The following is a 22,977-nucleotide window of genomic DNA, read 5'->3' on the forward strand; positions in this document are numbered from 1 at the left end:
CATGGATTTTGTCCGTTGATGTTTGCATAAGATTCATAACAGGCTTTGTTTGACAATTGCTTGAAGGTGCGGGCAAAAAAGTGTGGTGTTCTTCCTCCCTCAGTTGTTGTTAACTGTGCTGTTAAAATTCATAGGCATGGTGGCCTGTTGACTTCTGCTGTGCGGAGCTGGTTCTATGCACTCGGTGAAGCCTTAATAAAGGGCAGAGATCCTGATTAATACTGAAAGATACCTAGGCAGACTGCATGGCTTTTTATGCAAGTACAGGTTCAGTCTGAGTAGATGCCAGGGGTCTAAAAACTCCAGTTACCAAACTTTGCATAAACAAGTCTATACAAGTATTTATAAGGTCTGTAGTTTCTGTGAACTTTTTTTTGTAATTTAAAGAAAACAAGCTTTCTTGGGAACCTTACATTAGTACTTAATCCTATCAGAAGGAAAACCAAACATATGAAAGAATGTAAAAGCTTGTAAAAATCAAATATTTATTTTTAGTAATAAGTAATGACAGGGGACGAAGAAAACAATTTTCTTTCAAAAGGAGATACTTTTCCTAATGGACTAAACATGTGATACTTTTATGACTTTACTGTATATTTGATTGGTTTATATGCGCAAAGTGTATGCAAATAGTCTGTACAAAAATAGTATTGCTTCACCCACCTTTACAGTAAAAGGCTTGCATTCAATCCAGTTATGTATCATTACAGTGCATGCAGCTAGGATACTTTGCAGTTGAATTCTACCTTCCTGTTGCTGGCTTCTTGAAAGCAGAGCAGGAGCAGTGTGGGTGCATACTCGAACCCCGGTTGCCTGCTTTGCTCGGGCCTGTGATCCGGACAGAACCCAGCTAATCCGGAATCCACTGCGCGGTTCCTGAATCCCCTGCCTCTCTGCTTATTGCCTCTGTCAGAAATAGAAAATTTCCTCCTTAGTTTCTGCCTAAAATAGAGCATCTTAACCCATCTTTAGGGTAAGGACTTTAGGCTTTTTGTAATTGATGTTATTCTGTGAAGCCGATGAGCCTCAAAGTTACATTTCTCAGTATGTTGAAACTATTATTCTTTGGACGTATCTTAGGCAGTGATTTTTTTTTTTTTTGACTAATGTGACTGGTATTTCTCTTTTGGCATATTCTGCTTTGAACCACTGATCCCATAAGTACAGGCCCTGTAAATAATCATAGAGACTGGTACTTGGGGCAGTGTTTACTTTCTCTTTAAAAATTTGTATGAATTTCCCTTCCTTCTCCCTCCCCTTCCCCTGCACCCTTTCCAACCCTTCCCCCTCACTCCCCTGCAATACTGAGTACTCCTACACTTAAGTCTTTTTTGGAAAAAATCAGTTGTAAATCTGACTCATGCTGTCATCTGGAACTAGAAGCTCAGGCATTTTGAGGGTTCTTGGTAGGGATTCATGGCTTTCTCCTGGGTTAATAGCAGAAAATATTTTCATTTCTGCAAGCTTATAATAGATTTATGGTGGCTGTTATATTCATTACTTTATGAATAATGATTTAATTTCTTCTGTTAACGCTTTTTAGGACAGAAGCGAATCAAATTATATGAAGAAAAAAGGATATCCAGCAGTATTGTACCTTCAGAATATGACGTGAACCCTGATGTTACTTTCTTATTTCTAATAGAGGCCTGAAATCATCTGCTTGTCTGTAGATGGGTTTTTTTTAGATATTTTATATCAGCCATATGTAGATGGTTGCCTACTGGCATTTGTTCCTGTTGTTATTAGAAATTAAAAAAGGAAATCAATCTAAATCTGCATGTTGCAGAAGTGAAAACACGTATTTTACTGCTAGAGCCATATAAAGAAACCGTAGTACATAAAAGTATGAAGCATGTGGGCAGTTTGAATCAAATCTGAAACATTTTTTCCGCTACTGTATAAGGACTCTGCAGCCCACACATCAAAATTTTCCCCTAGTCTACCACTTCAGTTTCTCAAATGTGAAATACTTCTGATTTTTCAAATGGATTTCATATGAAGAGAATGCTGTTGTTGAACATGTACAAAGGCTCTGAACAGTCCTTTTTAAAATAATGGAGGGTTTTTTAATGGAGTTTGTTTACTTTTATTGAGTTTTATCTCAAACATAGCCATTTAAAATGGCTGAGAGCCCCTGGCCTTTTCTAGGTTTGTAAGTAATGCAACATTGGAATGTTTTCAAATGGGAGAGCAAACTACTCGATTCACGTGCATGATAAGGTATAGTAGGTTAAGAAGAGGTGCCTCAGCCTTTATAAAGGAAATATTTCAATTAAGTATGGATGGACAGTATAGCCTCTTCTTTTTACTAGCTTCTGAGCTATACGTTTTTTTTCTGATTTTCTTTAGTATCAGCTTTCTAATTTACAACAGATTTAACTGTAATTTAAGAGTCTACCCACTGTTTGAACTATTTAATTGTATTTTAGTAATATATTGCATTTTCTGTACTTATGATTTGGTTATTTCAAAACATTACACTTAACTGTGTTTTAAATTAGTTTTTCTACTTTAGAATACTTGCAGCTTGCAGGCAGCCACCTCAGTCAAGTAACTTCATACCTGACTGAGCATAAATATAAGATTTGACATGAATAGAACTACTTATGTGCTTAAAATCAGGAATTTTGTTGATGCTGAGCCAGCGACTCTGTTAGATGTCCAATTTCCACTGCGTGCTGCCAAATATATTAGAGCTGTCTATAAATAGTTTGTGGAATTGAGTGAAAACAAACAAGCAAAGAAAATCAAGTTTTCTTCTGCCCCCACATTTTCTGGCTACAACTGGGAAGTTTTACCTGTTTCTTGTTGAAGCTTTCACACAATGCTTCTCCTCTGTAAAGATATTTTTGTTATTAATTTAAATTTTTGTATTTCAGTGAAAATGCACACAACTAAGAACTGCCTCTTGGAATTTACAGGTGTGGCCAAATGGAATTGCTCCACCTGGAGCAGTGAATCAGAGTTGCCATGGTTACTACTTACAGCCTTTCTTTTTGAGACAAGTGAGATTCAGCCTATCTTGCAAAATAGGTGGGCCAAGGTCTCCTTAAAGTGCTTCCTGGCTTGTCTCTTGCAATCCTCTCTCTTGCTGGTGAACCCAGAGTATAGGTTTGTGCCAACTGAAGCGCAACCAAAGCGGGTTGCTTTGCATGTTTTAACTGGCAGCAGCTAAGAGCTGTTGCTCCTTAGAGAAGGGAGACAGAAGAGCGGGAAGTGGCTGAGCCACACCTTCAGCGTGGGCGTGTGGGAGCCTGCTTTGTGCGCTGCAGCAACCTCCAGACATCGACTCAGTGCAGCCCTGTAGTGCTAGGGCAACTAGGGGCTGTATTTTGATACTCCAGCATCATCTGACTGGCAACACCTGGCACAGCAGAGCAATGGCGGTGAAGGATTACAGCTCTTAGGGTGTTTTGTCTCTTTCTCTCCTTCTCTCTTACCCTCAAGTTTTGCATTATGCTAACATCTCATTATGGTGTTATATGAAATTTTGTAAATGCTTTGTTTACTTTTCTGTGCTGTGACAGCATTCACAGTCAGTGTAATATTAATGAATAATGTACTCTGTGTTTAATGAATCCAAGAAGAGCTTGCATGGTTCATACTAAATGAAGAGAATCTGAAGATTATGCTTGAAGTTCTCCAAATGGATGGGCCTGAAGCTGCTGTGAGCAGCGAACCCACTGTTGGTGTTGGATAGTTAGTACAGTGTCTGTATTGGCAAGTCGTGTAGCCTAGCAGGAGTGGATTTGTGGAACAAAATAAGTTGTGCTGAGGATTTAATGTTGACACTATGCATTTCTTAAGGTTTTCTTTGGACTGGCTCTAATTTGGCCCAAGGACTGGATACCCATTAACAGTAGGGGTGTACCTCCCAAATTAGTGTCATCCAAAGGGAATCCAGTTTACACGTTCCAAGGCCACAGTGTAATGTGAACCAAAGCACATTAAGTGGGGCAGATTAGGAGATACAGAAGCAGACTCCTGGTCTGACATAAGATACTAATGTAGACAAATCCCAAGTTAGCACTGTAAAATGATCAGGAATAGGAAATATTTCATGTTTTGCGGAGAAGTTAATGGACCTGTTATATTTTCGTTATATATTCTTCAAAACATTCATGTACATTGTAAACTTTCATTGTAGAGTATCCTTTTTAATAATATTTGAAGAGAATACAGATTTTGGTGACGGAATATTACAATATTAAAGCATTTAAAGGAAAAAAATGTTTTTCTATGTAGATTTCTAGGTCAGTGTTGTCAAGGCTATAGGAATGAAGATGCACACATAGTTCATTCAAGTATTGATTAACTTTGGGATTAGGCTATTTGCCAAGAACGTAGATTTAAAAACTCCCTGACTGTGTATGAGGGGAGATGAATGATTATTGAAGATCTGTTTTTTTTGAAGATATGCAGCTACATCTCATTTGAGTGCTTTCTTGAGGAGGAAAAGACAGTATAAGAATGTTGAAAGGGAAATGATATTTCAGTGCAGTGTTGTACATCAGATTTTAAGTATACAATGTGGACTTTCAGTAGCACCATACACATTCTGTTATACCTAACCAATAATTTTCAAAGCACAAAGTGGCTGATACTGGTTGTTTAAAAAAAAAAGAGAGAGAAAATAAAAAAAAATCCTGAACCTGCATAAAATAATTGCATTACAGAATTGATTCCATAGTTTTTGTCTTAGTTTTTTAAATAAAACTGCATCAGAATTGGCGTAAAATAAAAACAGTGCATTAAAAGATAACAACATTGAGTATTGTAAACAAATGACATGCTATATCTGCTATTTTTACAGTGAAATTTTATGTTTGTTTCCTGCTTTTGTATCATAAACATTTAAATAAGCTGCTATTTCAGTATAGTTTCATGTTAGTCATTTTTATTCTTTACTTAATTAAAGAAATTAATTATGCTATTATTATATTGGAGTCCACAACACTCATTTCCCGTGAACGTTTTCTTTCACTGTTTGAAGTTTTAGATATATTTACAGTATCTCATTTGTAGCAGATGTTCTTCCATTACAGGGATTGGGAATAAATCTTGTCATACTGATGTTCTGCCTGGTTTTAATAGGAAATTCTGGCTGATGTCTACACAGCAGTAAGACTTTTATCTCAACATTTCTATCATATTGCATATGTAATTTTATATTAAAACAAATGGTTATCTAATCCTTCTCTTACCTAGAAGTTTAATTAACATCTTATTGCACAACTTCCATCTTAATGGTATTTTACAAATGACCAGCTGAAATTACTAAGAGTCCAGTATTTTATCCTGAGAAAAGGATAATGCAAGAAACTGTACATTACAGATTAGCACAAAACTGTTGACTTTTTTTTTAAAGTAAATTTTGTTAATGATACTGGTAAAGATTCTCCAGTGATACTGGAGATCATTGATGGGGTGATGTCTAAAAGTCAGTCTTGTCACTTCTAATGGTGCCTTTTCTAATTGCCTTTTCAGACTACCTTTTCATATGAAATGTATAAACACAAAAGCATGTTTGTCCCTTTTTTTTTTCCCTAGGAAGTAAGCTGCAGTTGGATGTATAACAAAAACTTCTCACCAAAGAGGCAATGCACTGCACAAAAAGCAATGGCAAAGATAACAGTCGTTGAACAGGAAATGACTGCAGATCACTAATCTTATCTTGAGTAGTCAATTCAAATATATATCGTAGTACAAACATATTAACTTGATTTCATGTGCATTTCTAAGCAAAAGAATGCCGAAGTTGCAGGCAGAGTTGGGAAATGTTAAAACTGTGTGGCCTGCAAAGGCTGTGACTGCCTTCTGTAGGAATCTGGGAAAGACGCTGCTTCACTTTGTTACTAAATACAGGCATGTAATGAATGTTGCCTGGCTTCAGTGGACTGTATCCTCTGAGCTCTGCCCCATCTCAGTTTGAAGGATCTCCTGTGACTGTAATACTATTTATTTCACTAATTGTTCTGGGAGGGAAAGTTTCGAACGCTTGACTGTTGTCTTGGGGTTTTTTTGTTTTGTTTTGTTTTGTTTTTTTAATCTTCCTTCTCCCCTTGTCTTTCTGTTTGTTCAACTTTCAGTTCCTTGTCTCTGCGTTCATTTCACACGTACCTCTGTTCCTGTCTTCTGAGGAAGCAAAATTCTCCACTTCTGCAATACAGTGAAGCTGTGGTAGGAGTGCGTTTCTCAAATAGGAAGAAAAATTACATGAGAAACCAAAAAGGTTCTCAGATACTTGTACATTGTGGAGAATAGAATCCCTTCCCCATTTGTGAATTTATTTGAAGTGGTTTTTTTCTGAATTGCATGATTTCAATTCACTGCAAACTTTTACATTACAGGACTTTGGCAGAAACATAGCCATGTATCTATGGATATGTAACTCTCTGCAATTTCTGTAGCATTAAATCTGCGGCTAATGCTCCCTCCCCACCCCCTGTGGTTCATTGACTATACTATGTATAAGTAATACAATGTAGTATTTTCCATTACATGCTGAATAAATACTTTTATCTGGAGGAGGAAGTAGTCCTCATTTTGTTGGTCTCACTTGTGCTCTGCTCTGAGCTTTAACATCTTGAAATTTCATAGGTGTGCTTTTGTTTGTATAGATGGAGAGGTAGTTAGCCTTTGAGATTTAAGAGACTAGTATTACTGTTCAGCCAGCTACACACAGTTTTCAGGCAGAGCTTATTCATGTGAACCTGGTTAGGTATTTGGAGGGAATGAGGAGATGGGATGGCCACTTGATGGGATATTCACAAAATGTGCTAGCAAAAAAGTTATTTGCAAGAAACATGCTGGACTATTACAGAAGCTTTGTGGATGTTTACCGTGACTGTTGAGCAGCAGGGATATTGCTGTTTTAAGATGAGGACAGTATGGGACCATTGCTGAAGGGCTTTTTACTGAAATATGTAAAGTAGCATCAACTTGTTTGGAAGTGTATTGAAAAATTCTTATTTTGGTGACATAATTCACACTTTGTCAGTTAGAATTAAAATTTGATGAAAATTAATGCAAGGTAATGTCAACTGATAAGCATCATGGTGTAAACAAGTCAAGTTTATTCTTTATGGATTACAGGATGGACAGGAATTTTAAAAGTAGAATGAAGAAAGGAAGTTTAAATGATCAGAGTAAGTTGTCTAAATTAAAGCATGATAAAGAATATTTGGAAATATAGTATATAGGAAAAGCTATCTTGATAATTGTGGTTCAAGAGAAATATCCTGTTCAATCTGCTTGTGTAACATTATACACCATATTATGTTTTAGCTTAAAATAGTTTAGAAAAAGCTATCTCTTTGTAGCCATTCTGTTGTGGCAGTTCAATTTATACAACTCTATTTTTAAGCGTTTATAATTTGGCTGTTAAAGCTAATGGCAGAGACTTAAATTGACATAGGATAATTCAGCTTGCATGCAAATGTCTGCAGTTTTTTTTTTCTTTTGCAGGCAATAATTACTTGCTTTAACAGCAAAAAATAATGACCATTTTAATGTGTTGGTTTTCACTGTGGATTTTTGTTTTTCATTTTTTATTTCAACAGTCAAGTTAATTTCTCCTTAAAACACAACTTGTATTTAATTCAGTCCCAAGATACATATTTTCCTTCCAAATTGAAGTTTTAAAATTACATTTTGAAATAGCGATGGAGAAATTTGTAGTAGGTTTTTGTGCACACTTCTAAAATACCCAGTACAGAAACTCCTCTTATTTAAGCTGGACCTGTTGATTAAGAAGGCCCCTTAATTTGGGGGACAGGGTGGGGAGGTAGAGGCTGTCAGGCTAACCTTCTCAAAAGTGCATGAATTTCAGTGAAACTCAAAGGAGAAGCTTATTTCAGCACTGCAGGCCTAGTTTTGTACTCTGAATTCATACATGGTTAGTCATTTGAATCTGATGCTATTTCTGTTTTGAGAGAGAGAGATCCCAGGCGTACAGTTGGAAGCTTGTAGGGGGCTAAACTTCTAAAATGAAGGCTACTACTTTAGGTTAGCTTTCATGTTAGCCTGATTATCTCATTTACTGTCTGAGTTTCAAATATGTAGAATCTTACAGTTATTTTTTCCCAAAGATACCATGCTTTTCCAGTGCTAGAGCAGTGTTTTTTTCACGCTTTCTTTGTCTTTTTCCTGTGCAATTTGGATGGGATGTGTTTACTGCTTTAACACTTCCCTTACCCTGTGTCATGTTCCCCCCACTCCTCCGCCTGTCTTTGTTTTTCAGTCCATGATGACATTCAGAAGGTATTTGGACTGATAAACGTCTTATAACACTGATTTTTTTTTTCTCTGTATTTTTCCCCCCACTCCGGACTCTGCATGGGTGCAGTAGGAGCTCATATTTAGGGGTTTTGTTTGTTTTTTTTCTTTTGTTTCTAACATGGTTTCATATAAGCCTGCATGGGAGAAGCACTTTTCCAACTCCTGCAGAGCTGCTGGTAAAGCTAGTATCTTCTTGCCTGCTACTCAAGTCAGTCAACTGTGAAACACAAATCTAAAGAAATTAATTCAAGTGTTCATGGAACTACTCGTTGTCTATTTCTGCCTGCTAGCAAGACCAGGTAGCATCTCAGAGGGTTTGACTGCAGTAGAGAAAGAGTGACTAAGGTCAAAAATTACATGCATGAGTCTGTCAAACTCAGAGACCAAGCAGATAGTTAAGCTGTGCTTTGAACATTTTAAGAAATTTTAGAATTATTTAAGATGGAATGATACCTCATGAACTGGAGGCTGTTTGGAGAGTATTTGTAGTGCGGAACAGCCTAACTCATTTGGTGACTAGGTGGCAACCAGTGAATCTTTATGCAGCTTGTCAGCAAGGAAAGCAACAGGCTTGTTTGCACTTAACTAGAAAATCTGGAAAAAGGTTCCATGTTTCCATGGTTCTGTTTAACCTAAAATTTACCTATAATTTAATATATCTCAAGTCCTGTTTTACTAAAGTCTCTATATTGATTTTTTATTTTTTTTATTTTGAGCCTTGCCTTTTTTTTCTTTTTTGAAAAGCTCTTGTCCATTTGTCAAATGTATTTATAAAAGGTGATTGTACAATCTTGATTAGAGAAATGATTTTTAAGGAGTCACAAAAACAGCAAGTAGTGTAATAGGTTAGTTTTCTGACAAACAAACTTGGTTTGGTGCGGGTGGAATTGATTAATGCGTGAGCTTCTTTAAACTGGCAGAGCACTGAAAGAAAGACATTGTCCACAGCAGTTACAAGAGCTGGTTAACAAACATTATCTAATTTTGTTAGATGGTGCCTGTTTCAACTTAAAACTTCAGGTTGATATTCGAATTAATGATATTTTATATAAGAGATATCTAAGAAATATGAAAGCTTATTGGTACGCTAAGGAAAAAAATATTTACTCGTACGCTGTGTTAAATAGATAAAAAAAAGAATTTCAAAGGTGATTACGTCACTGTGTCTTAATGGAAGTTACCGTTCTGTGATCTGATATCTTGACAGTCTGGTGGACTCAGTTTATATGGAACTATGTGACATAATTGTTGAGGTCATATAAGGGACATTGCCTAAAAATTTTGGGAAGGAGTCAGCAGTTAATAACACTTAAATGACATCTGAGCGCACTCTTATTTCAGTGACAGTTTTCAATAAAAAAGAAAGGAAATAATAGTCCAAGAGGTCTGTCAGGTTCATCTTCCATGTAACAAATTATTATTGGGAAGGAGAAAATAAAACCTATTTCGATATTATAGTAACCTGGATCTGAGTTGAAACTTCATCACACATTAATGCCTCTTCTGATGTGTTATTGAAGTTGACTTGAAAATAAATAAATCACTTTGTATCAAAAGGTGTTAGGTCACAAAGCACATTTAGGAAAAAAATAGCAAGTCTTCCATTTTGGACAGTGACTTAAGTTATTTCGTAATCTGGTTACTTGAAAGTCAGTGCATAGGATTTGGATGTGAGTACCCATTCTAATATGCTTCTGATTGTTGCAGCTTTCTAACTTACTTTTGTCCGTGGTCTTTTGTAAGTATATTGCGCTTCTTTCTATCATTCAGCATTATGTCAATATCTGAATGTTTTTGTTACTGTATTTTTATCAGAACTTCTCTTATTGGAGTTGTTTGTTTGTTTTTTGTCTTTTTTTCTTTTATCCTATTTTCTTCCACCCGGTCTTTATACATGACCAGCTTGTATGTAATTCAAATTTAAGGGGGAGAGAGGGGACGAAGAGGGAGCTTCTCTTCCCCTTCCTTTACCCACTGTACATTAATCTTCTCCCAGATGCTTTTGACTCCCTTCAGCCAAATTTACTATGAGGTTTTCCGTATTTCTAAACATTTGTGACTTCCTTTTTTATGCTGTTCTTTTTCAGTGTTCAGTAACAACTACAGCTATAATTAAACATGCTAGTAACTTCTTTCTGAAATTATAAAATTGGTGAATTATCCCTATTGTAATTTGAAAGATGAAATCTCAATAAGAGGTTCTTAACTTAAAAGGTCTTGAAATGTGTTAACATTTTCCTTAAGGTTAATTGTAATAAGAGAAAACAAGACAAAATCTGAAAGTCTTCTGTGGCATCATCAGTTGCAAGTAAAATTGTTTTACGACAAAGATTTTTTTTTTTGTAAATTTACAACTAAATATTACTGAAGAAACAAAATCAAGTGATGAACACTTCTTAAAAAGTCAATTCATGTGCAAAATGGAGAAATTTTCAGTTTGTAGGGGTTTTTTGTTTGTTTTTAGGGAGATTTTATATTGGAAATAGTTGCTCCCTAATACAATACTTTTTGTAAACAGTAGCTTTTGTTTTAAAGTACTTATTTTTGAATTTGAGGGTAACTGTGGTGTTCGAGGGTTTATCTCTTTATTGAGACAAAGCAACTTGTATGTAAACATGTGAATTTTATATGTAAATATCTGCAGTAAAATTAATACTTTAAAAACACTGGGGAATATAAAACCCCTTTAAAAGTCCAGGGATTTTGAGAGGGGGTAAACTTTGTATTTTTCTGTTAGACTTCTAGTTATGTTGTGTGGATCTTTTGGGAAGTGAGTAATTGTCATTGCGTATTTGTTGCCAACCTTAGGAGCAATTTTTGAAGCATTTATAACCACTGTAGCTGAGGAATATAGAGATGCATGTTTAGATATATCAAATATAAAGAAGCTTAGAATTAACCTAAAACAGATAATAACAGGCATTTGAGTGTTCTTTGTCTGTTAAGGTTCTTACTATTCCAAGATGTTGCACTTCACATATATTGCATTGCTGGTAAAACTAGTTTTACAGGTTTAAAAACATCTGTGACATAGCAGATTTTAATTTGAGGGATTAAGAGTTGTGGTTTTAAAACTTTATTATTAATATATTTCATATTTTAAATTCCCCAATGATGGTCAATGCAGCTCACTTCCAAAATTAACGTTCTCCTCTCAAAATTCTTAGAAGGTTTATTCAAAGGTTTTGAAAAGATTAGAAGATGCAGAATAAAGGAGAGGAAAGTGAAAGCTGGGTGGGGAAAATGGAGAAGTGACTTCTTTGTCTCTAACTTGTGTTTAGTGCATTTTTTTTCTCCTTGTTTTTTCAAGTATACTTATTTTTAATGAAAATTGGGGAGATTCTCTTGATGGTAGCTTACAGTTACCTCTGAAACATCTTTTCAAGTGAAGGGTGTAGGCAGCATGTGTTATGAGTGTTAATTTCCATAGTTGTCTTCATTTGTGTAGCATCTACTTGGTTATCTTCATCTAGGAGGAGATGAGGAAGATATGTTAAAATAAACCTTACTTGGAGAAGAAAATAACAGTCGAAGCGAAATGCTACAAAAAAACTGAATTGTGTGAAGTTCCTCAAATCTCTAGCTACTATCTCTACTTGACCTAACTGCTACTCCCTTTTTAACTTTCTAGAATGTTTAGTTGTTCCTAATACATTAGTGATGCTTGTTTTTTATTTTCATTATATAATAACTTTTTTAGTCTTCCTCAAAGTTTTATGCTAAAATGAGCCTCAGGCCTTTAATTTTTAATGTTAATTAAAGAAAAAGTTCAGTTTTCTTCTTTTTGTTCTCTAAAAGGGTATCTGAAGAATTTTTACAAATTTTATCTTGGAAATTAGCTTATTCATTATGTTTAATTTTAGGAAATGGTGCTCTTGCAGAACATTCTGAAAATGTGCATATTTCAGGAGTGTCAACGGGTAAGTCATTTTTTGTAATGTTTAAATTTCATGCATGACTTAAATAGTAAATATTGAAAGCCACCTGGTATCTTATGAAGAGATATTTGGCTATAAAAATTATTACTGCCTTTTGCAGCATGTAATAAGGAATGAAGCAACTGGAACATGGAAAAATTCTCATAAGATAAAATTGATACCTGCATGCTCATGAACAGATTATGGCTTTCTAAGTGGACTGCTTAATTATTTTTCCATACAAACATTGAACTAAGAGAAAAGTTGGTTTAAGTTGAATTGGTATTTTCTTTCTGCAGGGAAGTTTTTATGAAATGAAATTTATTGAAATGTAATTTTGGACACTATTACTATCAAATAATAAAAATCCAGCAGTTATGCATTTCACCTGATTAGATTGAAGCCATAACTGAAACTACTATACACTTGACTGCACAGTTTCTTTAATAAAAAGAAAAGAAAAAAAAAGAAATTTAGAACTCATAAAACTGAGAAACTGATGAGATGCTCGGAGAATACAGGGTACAATAGCGACAGCCATTGTTCAAAGGTTGCTCCGTTCTCTTCTCTTCTGGTAAACCAAACCCAGTGCTTCACTACAGCTCTGCTGTTTTAAGTCTTGGGCCTCATCTAGGCAACAGCTATGTTTGGGAATATTCTGTACAAGTGGATGCCTATCCATTAAGGCATAGGGTGATACCAGTGCGTAGTCTTTGTTCTTCAAATCTTAAACAGCATCAGCTAAGCTGCAGATGGTGTTTTGCACTTCTATAACACAGATACATAACACAGATATATGCAGAATGTTTGGAGTTAGGGAAGTGAGAACTCTTCGATGAGTAGAAGAACACAAGCCTGATGCTTTTCATAGGAAAACTCCTCCTAATCCCTGGAAACCAAAGTGATTTTGAAACTCTTCTCCTAAAATAAGAATCAATAAACAGACTTCTCCTTTTGACTGCAGTTTGCACATCTTGCTGTAGGTAGTCTTGGAATGTAGCTTCAAATATTAAGTTGCTATTTGTATGCACGGTTAAATTTTTAGATGCACATACTGTCAGTGAATGATCTCTGTCACACCATACTACCTTCTCTTTCCCTTCCATTTTTTGCCACACAAAGACATGTCAAAGTGTAATTGTAGTAGCTGTTTGCTACCCATTCTTCTGCAGCATCATCAAAAATGTTGCTTTTCAACAGCAGTAATGCACCAAGTGTCATGTACAGTGCATTTATGTCACAATGTAAATAATGTATTTATTTATGAGTATGTATTTACAGCACGAGTACTTGCCGCTCTTGAAACAATTGTTGCTGAAATTGGGTTGTATCCAGCAACGAAGACAATCTAAAAACTCTCTATGCAGTTTTCAGGATATGTTTTAATGACCCATTTTGTTTACTGCAACAGTCCATGTGAGAGGTCGCAATACAGGCAGAAAAGCCCTTGCTGGGCGAGGGGTGAATGGAATTTGTGACTCTGCTTTTAGTCCTTTGGCCAGCATGCTCCTGCAGGCAGTGCCAGGAGGAGGAGAACACAATGCGCTTTCTATGCGAGATAGCAGCTGGTAAAGAGACCTTTAGCTCCTGAGAGGAAAGATCTGCTTTCCAGCTGGAGGAAGAATAAATACCACACTGTTCAAGTTTCTTTCTTAATGTAAAGTGAAAGTTCTTCGGTGTAGAATTTTGGGGGTGGGGAGGAGGCTTTGTTAGTGAAAACCCCAAGAAAGTATGAGGGCAGACACACTGGTGTTCTCCTCACATTTGCATGTGTAGACATCTTGCAGTATAGGTGCACAGTCCAAGTATAAAAGATGAGGATGGATTGTATATGATATGCGAGTTTCTTTGAAATAATCTGTGATTTCCCAAACTTTTTTTTTTTTTTTTTTTTTTTTTAAATTTGCAGGTCATATTTTCATTAAACATACCTGAGCAACTTCCATTTATCAGGAGAATTTTATGTCAAGAGATTTTTATTTCAAATAGAACTAAAGACATCTCAATTTTAATCTTTCTAGATCCGACTTTGACTTGATGTTGAACCAAGCAAGAGATGTTCTTAGACTTTTGCTACTGAGAAAAGATTTAAAATGAAATTATTTGATGGTAGATTTCCTGTCCTGCTGCCACTGTAAAGATACATGAGTGATCTAACTAAATTATATTTTAATAATACCGACCTCTATGGTCTCTGATAGTTGTACTTCTGCTCTATATTATATGTGCCAATGTGCAGGTATACCACTAATATACGAGCACACATTTTCTACAACAGCAGTAAAGGAATGTTGTCTCTTATGTATAAGCTATCACTAATGAACTAATGTTTATGACTTCAGACCTTGAAAAATTGAGAAATATTTTGAGGCGAAAGGCGTGTACTCTGTCTAGTTTTTCAAATCTGTCTTTGGGGTGTGGAGCACCATAACTGTCACAACTGCAAAATCATTTTCTTCCACCACCTTTTTTAAGCAAAAAAAAAAAAAAAAAAAAAAAAAAAAAAAAACCCATGGGGGAAACATTTTGTTCACAGCAGTACACGTTGCTTTGACTCCTTTTTATCCGTTGTGTCTGTGTATTGTGGAGCAAAGGGCATTTTAAATAAAAGCTGTTCAGCTTGACCGAGAGGCAAAGATTCCTTTGCCTTCTTCCCCCGTAGAGCTCCAAATCAGACTTGAGGTAGGTCCTGAGAGTTACAAATGCAATAATTATCCTCCCTATTCATGGTTTAGACTTTATCACAACATTATTCTCTTTTTACTCTGAGCTGTTTTAAACACCTTCAGATCATTTATCCAACTGCATTCATGTCCTTACCACGTCCAATTTAATGCATACCTTATCATCTTGTGGTTCACATCGAAAGCTAATTCTTTTATCTTTTCAACTAATCTCCTGGCATTACTGTGAAGATAAATCCCTAATCTCCCTTTCCATGCTTTTCTGAAGTGACTGTTTTCCTTGACATGTTGTTCACTGTTATTACAGGTACTTTACTCCTCTAGATCTTACTAGACAATTCTTTCATAGGTTTCTTGAAATCATTTTATTGTTATAACTTGCAAATTGAATGTTGTACCATAATATTTTCATCAGCCCTCTTATTTCCTGTTTACCAGTCAGCATCCTGTAGGTAGTTTACGGTCATGCTCTGTAATGTGAGAAGGTGAACAAATTTCAGAAAGAAGAAAGATTTTTCTACTGCATGTGTTTAAAAAGTCCGTTAGAAAATCCATATATACCAGAAAGCCATGCACACAGCTTATCCTCTCAGCAAGGTTTTTGACCACTGTGTTGCACTTTAGTCTGTGAAACGTCTTCAGTCCTAATTACATTGCAATCTACTGAGCAGAGATATGAGGACAAAGTGACAAACAGAATTACAAATAAAATTAATAAAGGTTTACGGAGGAAAGAGCTTAAAACGGATAGGAGATACATGAGCAGAGCTGCCCCAAAGAATGTAGTGGTGCAGATGGAATTGAGAGTAGAGACATCGTTGCCAATAGAGACACCGCCTATCTGTAAATGTATTGTACAGGAGGGATTTAGTCCGTTCCGAAAAGTTTGTAGCCACCAGCATGAGACTTGGAAAATAGCTTGGACTTGCATCACTATGTAACTTCACTTCTATGCAATGCAGCTCTCAATTTGTGTTTAGTGCTCCTGGCTCAGTTACAATCTCATCTCCTTTTTTCTGACTCTGCTACTTTTCATTCTGCTGTTTGCCTGTGCATTTCATAATATTTTTTTGTAATGATTTCAAAGCTGATTTGTTTTCCTGTAATTTTAAATTTACACAGACATAACTGACCTATACTTATTTATACTTATGTTATACTTACATTTATACTTTGTACTTATTTAAATAAATGTATATTAAAATATTTTTGTCAAAAGGTTTTAGAAGAAACATGCTAATTGAGTAGAAATTTAGGAACGATTAAGAAGTTGGCTATTTATGTAGTAGATGCCCTTAAAATTTTAATTTTTAAAAATCTGTTTGAAAAATAATTCTCTCTGCAAAATGACAGTATAGCTTCTACACAATCAATAATCTTAGCTTTTACAAATTCTTTATGCTAATGGGAAACTTCTGTTGTCTCTGTGGTTAAGTAGTAGATTTAAGTGTGTGAAAGTACCAAGTATGCTGATGTGCTTAACTTATGTAGCTACTCTTTGGTTGAGGAAGTTGTCATTCCCTTTTCATGTCCACTCCCTGTTACTTCTTGCACCCTCACTGTCACATGCAGACTTTCTTTAGCTCTCAGTTTTCTCTTTTCTATAGCATAATGTTCACTCCCTGTTTTAGGTGCTTGTGACCACCAGCCTTGCTTCCTTGTGCTCTCCTTACTCTATGCTCTCGCTTGTAATGTTGGACAGTGCTGGAAACAGTCCTATTTGCCATCAGCTGTTTGCTGTTAGTTTCAGTGGAAACAGAGGAAAAGCCATGTTAAGTAAGAGGAATAAAGAAAAGATAAAGTGATAACGGGTATATCAAATACAGGTTAAAACACGAATCTGAGCAAATCTGGAAGTTGACAAGGTACCTGAAAATATTAGCCTGTTACCCAGGATTTCCACGTGGAATTTCTTTCATTGAAGCTTGCATAACAAGTAAGCACTGTGGCTTGTACCACTTCTGCGGGGACTGGTCGAGTGAGCGAGCGCTGGTTGTCAGCGAGCACAGCGCCCGTACCGAAGTGGCAAAGCTGATTTTGCAGCTCTTGCTAGCTCTGTTTGGAGGTCCTTATTTGGCAGATAGGTGTCGTGTGAACATTACAGCACACTTAAGCTTCTTTAAGGTGAACTTTGTAAAACTGAATGAACGTAAATTCTCAGTAGGTTATTTTGATGTTCCAGTGTGAGGTGTGTGGGGTTTTTTTTTGCTTTTTTTTGGTTGTTGTTGTTGGTTTTGTGTCAAATTGTTGTCAGAGTAGGCAAATTTAAACGTTTTTGTAGTGGCTCTCTATGATAAAGTCTAGCATGTCAGTTTTTAAGTATGCAGACTCAGAGGATTGTTGTAATGGTGTAAAATTTATCTGGAGGCAACTTATTTTAAGCTGAGCACTATTTCAGTAGTAACCAAATTAAGCATAGAATTGCTTACCAAGATTTGCAAGTTGGGTATAAAATGGTTTACACGTACTTTTCTTTTTTTCTATGTGTAATTTTTTTTATACCTGTTTAAAAAATGCTATCTAACTTAAACATTAATTTGTGAATAACTACTTTTTCTTGTCAGTCCTTCTGTTTCATGTCTAAACAAATGCAGTGTATCCAGACCATTCACACAAGTCCAAAGTTCCAAAATGTCATGGTGTTAGAGCACCACCTGCAGGGTTTACTGCAAATTAAAACACTTTCAGCAAATAGTTAATTCAATATTCCAATAAAAGAATATCTTTATGTATTTTGAGGTTTATTTTTTTCTTCCTGAAGTGTTTGAGAAGTTCCTAAATTCTATAGCCAAGTATATTAATACATAACTATATATGATTTAAGTTCCATTATGAAACATTTTCAAAGCTTCTTAAAAGGAATATTTTCTTAAACTGCAATTGAAAAATATAAATTTGCTGAGATTTGTTGTCTGATAAAGAGAATGCAGGAAAACCTGCCAGCATTTTTCTCTTAATCCTTTTTAACCTATTTTCAGAAGCGTATTTTTTGTGCTATATTAAAATATTTCAGTAATAATAATCTAATTAACTCTATATTACCTTTTATTAGAGCTAGTCAATAATTTCAAGTCCCTATACTCTTGAAAAAATGACCTGAAAAAGAGATGTGATTGTGGAGAAAAACAGAAATCAATAATCTGTTTACAAATTATTCCTGTTGCAAATGCAGTTCATTCTTAGTATCAGTTGCTCATGTTTGTTCACCATATCAGTTCTGATTTGTCATTTTAATCATTATATACTTAAAGTTGTTTTTTTTTTTTAACATTTTAAATCTTCTGATGATCAGAAAATGGTGAAAATGCCTCCAGATCTAAAATAGGTGTTGTATTTGAACTACTTCTGTGCATTACTGATTGTACTACCAGTAAACTTCTAAAGCTCACAGATTTTGGAGTAGTCATGATGAAAGCAAGGAGGGGAATTTTTTTTAATGTGTTTTCAGACCTTTGAAACTTCATGGGTCATAACTCCAAGCTCTGTAGTTGAGAGTATTCTGGCCGTCCTATTTATGTGAAGGTTGTGAACGTAGTATATTCACAACTGTTGAATGTGAGGCTGTTAAGGAAAAGGAAGTTCAAAATTAATAAACTTTTACTTGTAATAAAATCAGCAGGGCTATAAACACTTCAGTGAAAGGAACAAGCAACTGAGTAAATGCCATTGCAGAAAGCTACACCTATAATAAAGAAAGAATGCAAATGGCTTAGTTGCTACAATTGAGTAGAATTAGTCCTATAAATAAAAGCTTTCTAGTCCATTATCAGAAATGCAGTTGCCCAAGCCCCTCTTGTAGACCTAACTTCTAGTATTTATAAATTAAATGTGTAGCAGTAAATGCCCTTTTTCTTCCAAGCATTTGGTATCATGTAAATGAAAATCATTTCCGTGCCAAGGGCTGGAAGGGAGCATTTAAATGATGGCCAGGTGCTGGGTCTTCATAAGAAAGCGAATTTCAGCTACATGATTATTTTGCTTTAATTTATTTTGCACCGTTTTAATGCATTTGTGAGTATAAGGTTTTAATGCATAGTTAAATTGAATATTTGTGAAGACTAAAAGTAAAAATAGGAAATATGAAATATTTCACTTTATTAATAAAGATGCCAAAGTCTGCATACGTTAATGTTTTAATCTGTAGTACTAATTGATATTAGTATAAATGTTTGCACTGGCAACATTCGTAAACATCACCATAGCTAACTCTGTGATATTTTCCCTGATAAGTTCAGATTTGACTTTGTCTTACGTGATTTTAAAAATTCTAATCAGTTGTGTGTTTTTGTTTTTCAAGCTTGTGGAGATATTCCAGAACAAATCAGATCATCAAGTGGGACAATCACAAGTCCAGGGTGGCCCTCTGAATATCCTGCGCGAATCAACTGTAGCTGGTACATCCATGCAAAGCCAGGGGAGATCATAACTATAAGGTAACATTGATCCACATGGTGTCAACCACATGGATTGCAGAAGTACTGATTAGACTTTTTTTTGACTGCCAATTGTGTACACACTTAATTTCTTCTGCCTAACTGTAAATGTAGATCTGTTTAGTCTGGTTTTTGTTCTTCCTTTGCTTTTCCTTTTATCCGATTTGGTCTTACACAGCCATGTAACATTTGTTTCCTGAACCTCCTATTCTATGCTCTTATGTATAAGGAAAAAGGGAGATTTTTAAGAATTCTGACAACCCACAACTTCTACTGAAAGCAGTAAGAATGACTGGATGATTAAAATGGTACCCATTTTCATGAGGTAGTTTGGAAGCAAGAACTGTTTCTAAAGAATAGGAAAAATGGGACCAAATACAGGAAGTTATATAAATTTAGAATCATATTTTAGAAGCTAATGAGAAAGTGACTCTAAGTAGCTTTTTTTTTTTTTTTTTTTGTTATAAACAGAGTGCACATATACAATCTGTGGTTTATATTGTGACAGTGTCAGTATTAAATTACACATTTTAAAGGTGAAGATTATCATTTTCTTGCTAAGGTAAAGACTTTCGCTGCATCTAAGACTAAAGGAAAGATGTTGCTTTAGCTGCAAATTTACTTATGTTTCCAGTACAAACCTGCTGACCTAAGAAGAAGGAAGAATACTTGTTAAGTGTTTGCTTTGACATCAGTTACTCATTTAAAGTACTGAAAGTCTTTCTACTAAATATCTATATTAAACTGGCATAAATGCACAGTAAAATTGCAGTTGCTCATCTACTAGAAAGCTTTCTAAAAATTTTTAGTAACTAAAAATTTTTTAAGCCTATTTTTTAATACATTTCTTTTCCTCTCACATTTTTCATCTGCTCATTTATCTAGAATATATTTCATATTTCGTTTCTGGCTTAGCACTCTGTCTGTGCTGACCTGTTTTTGCCCAGACAGTTCATACTGCTCTACCATGGCAGCACATCTTACAGTTGTAGCGAAAGCTTGGGTCATATCTTGCATGACACACCTATCAGGCAATGAATAGTGCAAGTGGGAGCAAATTGTATCTGAAATCATATTTTTGAACATTTTACATGTACTTAGAATGTCAAGTCAGATCATTGGTTGAAAGTAGCATTAGCTAAAATTCTGATGAAATTTGGTTTAAGTGAGACCACTCAGTAGTATTCAAAATTAATAAATGAGTAATTTCATGACCAGAATTGCTTTAAGACTTGCTTTAGGATGAACATTTTTTTGGATAGCAAAACTGAGCCGCTTAAGTATCGGGTCCAATATTTCGGGTGACACAATGGATTCTTAGTGTTCTCATAATGACAAATACCTTCCCCACAAGGTGAGTAATAGGTGAACCCCTGGATGGAGAAGCCATTCTTCTTGTTTCATGCCAAAGGAGTGCTTTCAACTAATTTCCATTTCTAACTGTAGGAATTTATTAGTTTGGTTGTGTAGTGTCCAGTTTAATAGCAATTTTGACCTCTATTTTTCAGCTTTCAAGATTTTGACGTTCAGGGATCACGGAGATGTAGCTCAGATTGGTTGACAATTGGAAGCTACAAGAATATTGAAGGCTACAGAGCATGTGGTTCCTCTATTCCTTCACCATACATCTCTTCACAGGATCATGTTTGGATCAGATTTCACTCAGATGACAGCATCTCTAGAAAAGGCTTCAGATTAGCCTACTTTGCTGGTATGTTGACAGTAATAACTGATACAAGCTTATAGTCTGGGTTTTTTTTTTTTCCTTTTACATTTTAGGAACTACTTACTTTGTAGCAGGGCACAGTACATGTACGTCATGTAGTCAACTCCAGGTTTATATCAGAGAAAATGTACATTGCAGGACCTATTTTGCAAACCATCTCAAAAAGGTTTACACTCTTTTAAGAAAAAATGTATTAAGATAATAAACCATTCTAGCTCATTTTCCTTGTACAAAAATTCTGTTTGGATGGTTCAAATATAATAGTAGAAGTTTGAGGCTGCTTTGTGGCCAATTCTTGGTCTGCTGGCTTCAGGAGCTACTCTAGTAGCTCTCCAGAAAGAGGAGGAAGCCAGTCATGCGTAAAGAGTAGTTCCAAGCTGTTTTCTGCCCTCAAGAGGTATTAGAATTGAATATAATGATGTGATCGTGGTGTTTTAAGTCCTGATAATCAGAAATACTGGATTAGATTCTTCACTGTTTTTTTGTAATAGTCTTACTGCTCTTGCTTCTTCTCAGTGTACGTCTACTGTACATTCTCTGATATGCTCCAAATTTTTGCACTCCAACTTTTAACTCTTTTTTTTTCTGTGTATAACATGCACCTTCCTCCTATCCACACTGCCACCATTGTTAGAAATTATTAAACCGAGCTTGAAAAAACTTGCCCTGATCTCTCTCTGCCATGTTTGCTCCTGTGCTGTATTCTGCACCTTCTTGTCCTACCCAATAGTTTTATCCACACCCTTTAGCTGCCAGTAGGATCTTCCCTGTCTACGTGCTGTTTTTAAGCCTACCTAAAAGCTCCCTCTGCACTTCAGCAACTTGAGGTTTAGCGTATCTTGTGAGAAGTAATGCAGCCTTACCTTTGATGCTGGCTCAGCTTTCAAGGCAATGCTCCACCAGGATTTTGCTTACTGTTAAACCAAAAGAGGTGACATAAAAAAAGAAACTTCTGTCTAATAAGTCATCGTTAGCATCTGCTTCTGCTCTGCTCATCTCTGTGTCCCTGTAGGCTTAGAGAAAAGGCAGCATTCCTGTGCGACTTACAGGAAGAAGAAAATTTTGGATAAGGATGTAGAATGGGGAGGGAAGAGGAGGTGAATCACAGGCTTAATGGAATATTTCTGGAAATCCTTTCCTGTTTTCTCAAATATTAAAACAACTTCTTTATAAAACCTCTTTTGGAAGAAGCTATAACATTTTCAACAATAAGTATTTTTTCCCTCTTGTTATTTGATTTTTACATGTTAGCATTATGCAGTAATACTTTGTTTACAACTTAATAGACTATTTAAGCCAATGTTTTTAAGGCTGCTCTTAAATATTTAAACACATATTTTTTAAAGTAACCATACTAAAATTTTGGCTTAAGCTTGATTCCTGTGCTTAATGTGACACTTCAGAAATACTTCATGTTTGAGGTGGTAGTGTAGTATTTCCATGATCAGATTAATCCTCTAACGTTGTAGAGGGCCCTATATATAGGAGAAAAGCTGAAAAAAATCTGCTTTAATAATCTTCTAGTAGTGTGTACTTTCCGATGTGAAAAGGGAACTCCTGAAATACTAACAACATTTTTGCAATATATTCAACTGTCACAATGTTTTATTTTGTATACTATGGATCAGTAATTGTAATTTCTTTAAGATGAGTTTGCAATATATGTATTACATTTAATTTCTTAATAAGTATACATTAAAAATTGTAAGTCTGTCATTGCCTAATTGGAATGGATAGGCTGGTATGTGAAAGCTGCAGTTTTATATACAGTACTGAGAACTGTAAAAATACAAGGATATAAGCTACTGTAATTTTTTCACCCATGACAACGCTCCGATTTTTCATTTAAGAATGATGCTTCTTATTACCTGTAAGTGAAGGTAGTGGTGATAATGGCAGTGACAGCAGTGACTTGACATATAATTTTCTGTTTG

At 35.4% G+C, this 22,977-nt stretch overlaps 1 protein-coding gene across 2 annotated transcripts in view; it reads left to right on the plus strand.

The window, feature by feature from the left end:
• The window catches only part of LRP12 (LDL receptor related protein 12), a 52,888-nt gene that overhangs the window by 16,803 nt on the left and 13,108 nt on the right, over positions 1-22,977 (plus strand). The window contains exons 2-4 of one of the 2 annotated variants that reach the window (XM_062570440.1): positions 12,147-12,203; positions 19,182-19,317; positions 20,826-21,028. In XM_062570440.1, coding sequence (XP_062426424.1) covers positions 12,147-12,203; positions 19,182-19,317; positions 20,826-21,028 — 396 coding nt within the window. The remainder of the gene's footprint in view (positions 1-12,146; positions 12,204-19,181; positions 19,318-20,825; positions 21,029-22,977) is intronic. The other variant, XM_062570441.1, reaches the window with a different exon arrangement.

Source organism: Rhea pennata, chromosome 2 (genome assembly GCF_028389875.1).
Source record: "Rhea pennata isolate bPtePen1 chromosome 2, bPtePen1.pri, whole genome shotgun sequence".
In the NCBI taxonomy this organism is placed as follows: domain Eukaryota; kingdom Metazoa; phylum Chordata; class Aves; order Rheiformes; family Rheidae; genus Rhea; species Rhea pennata.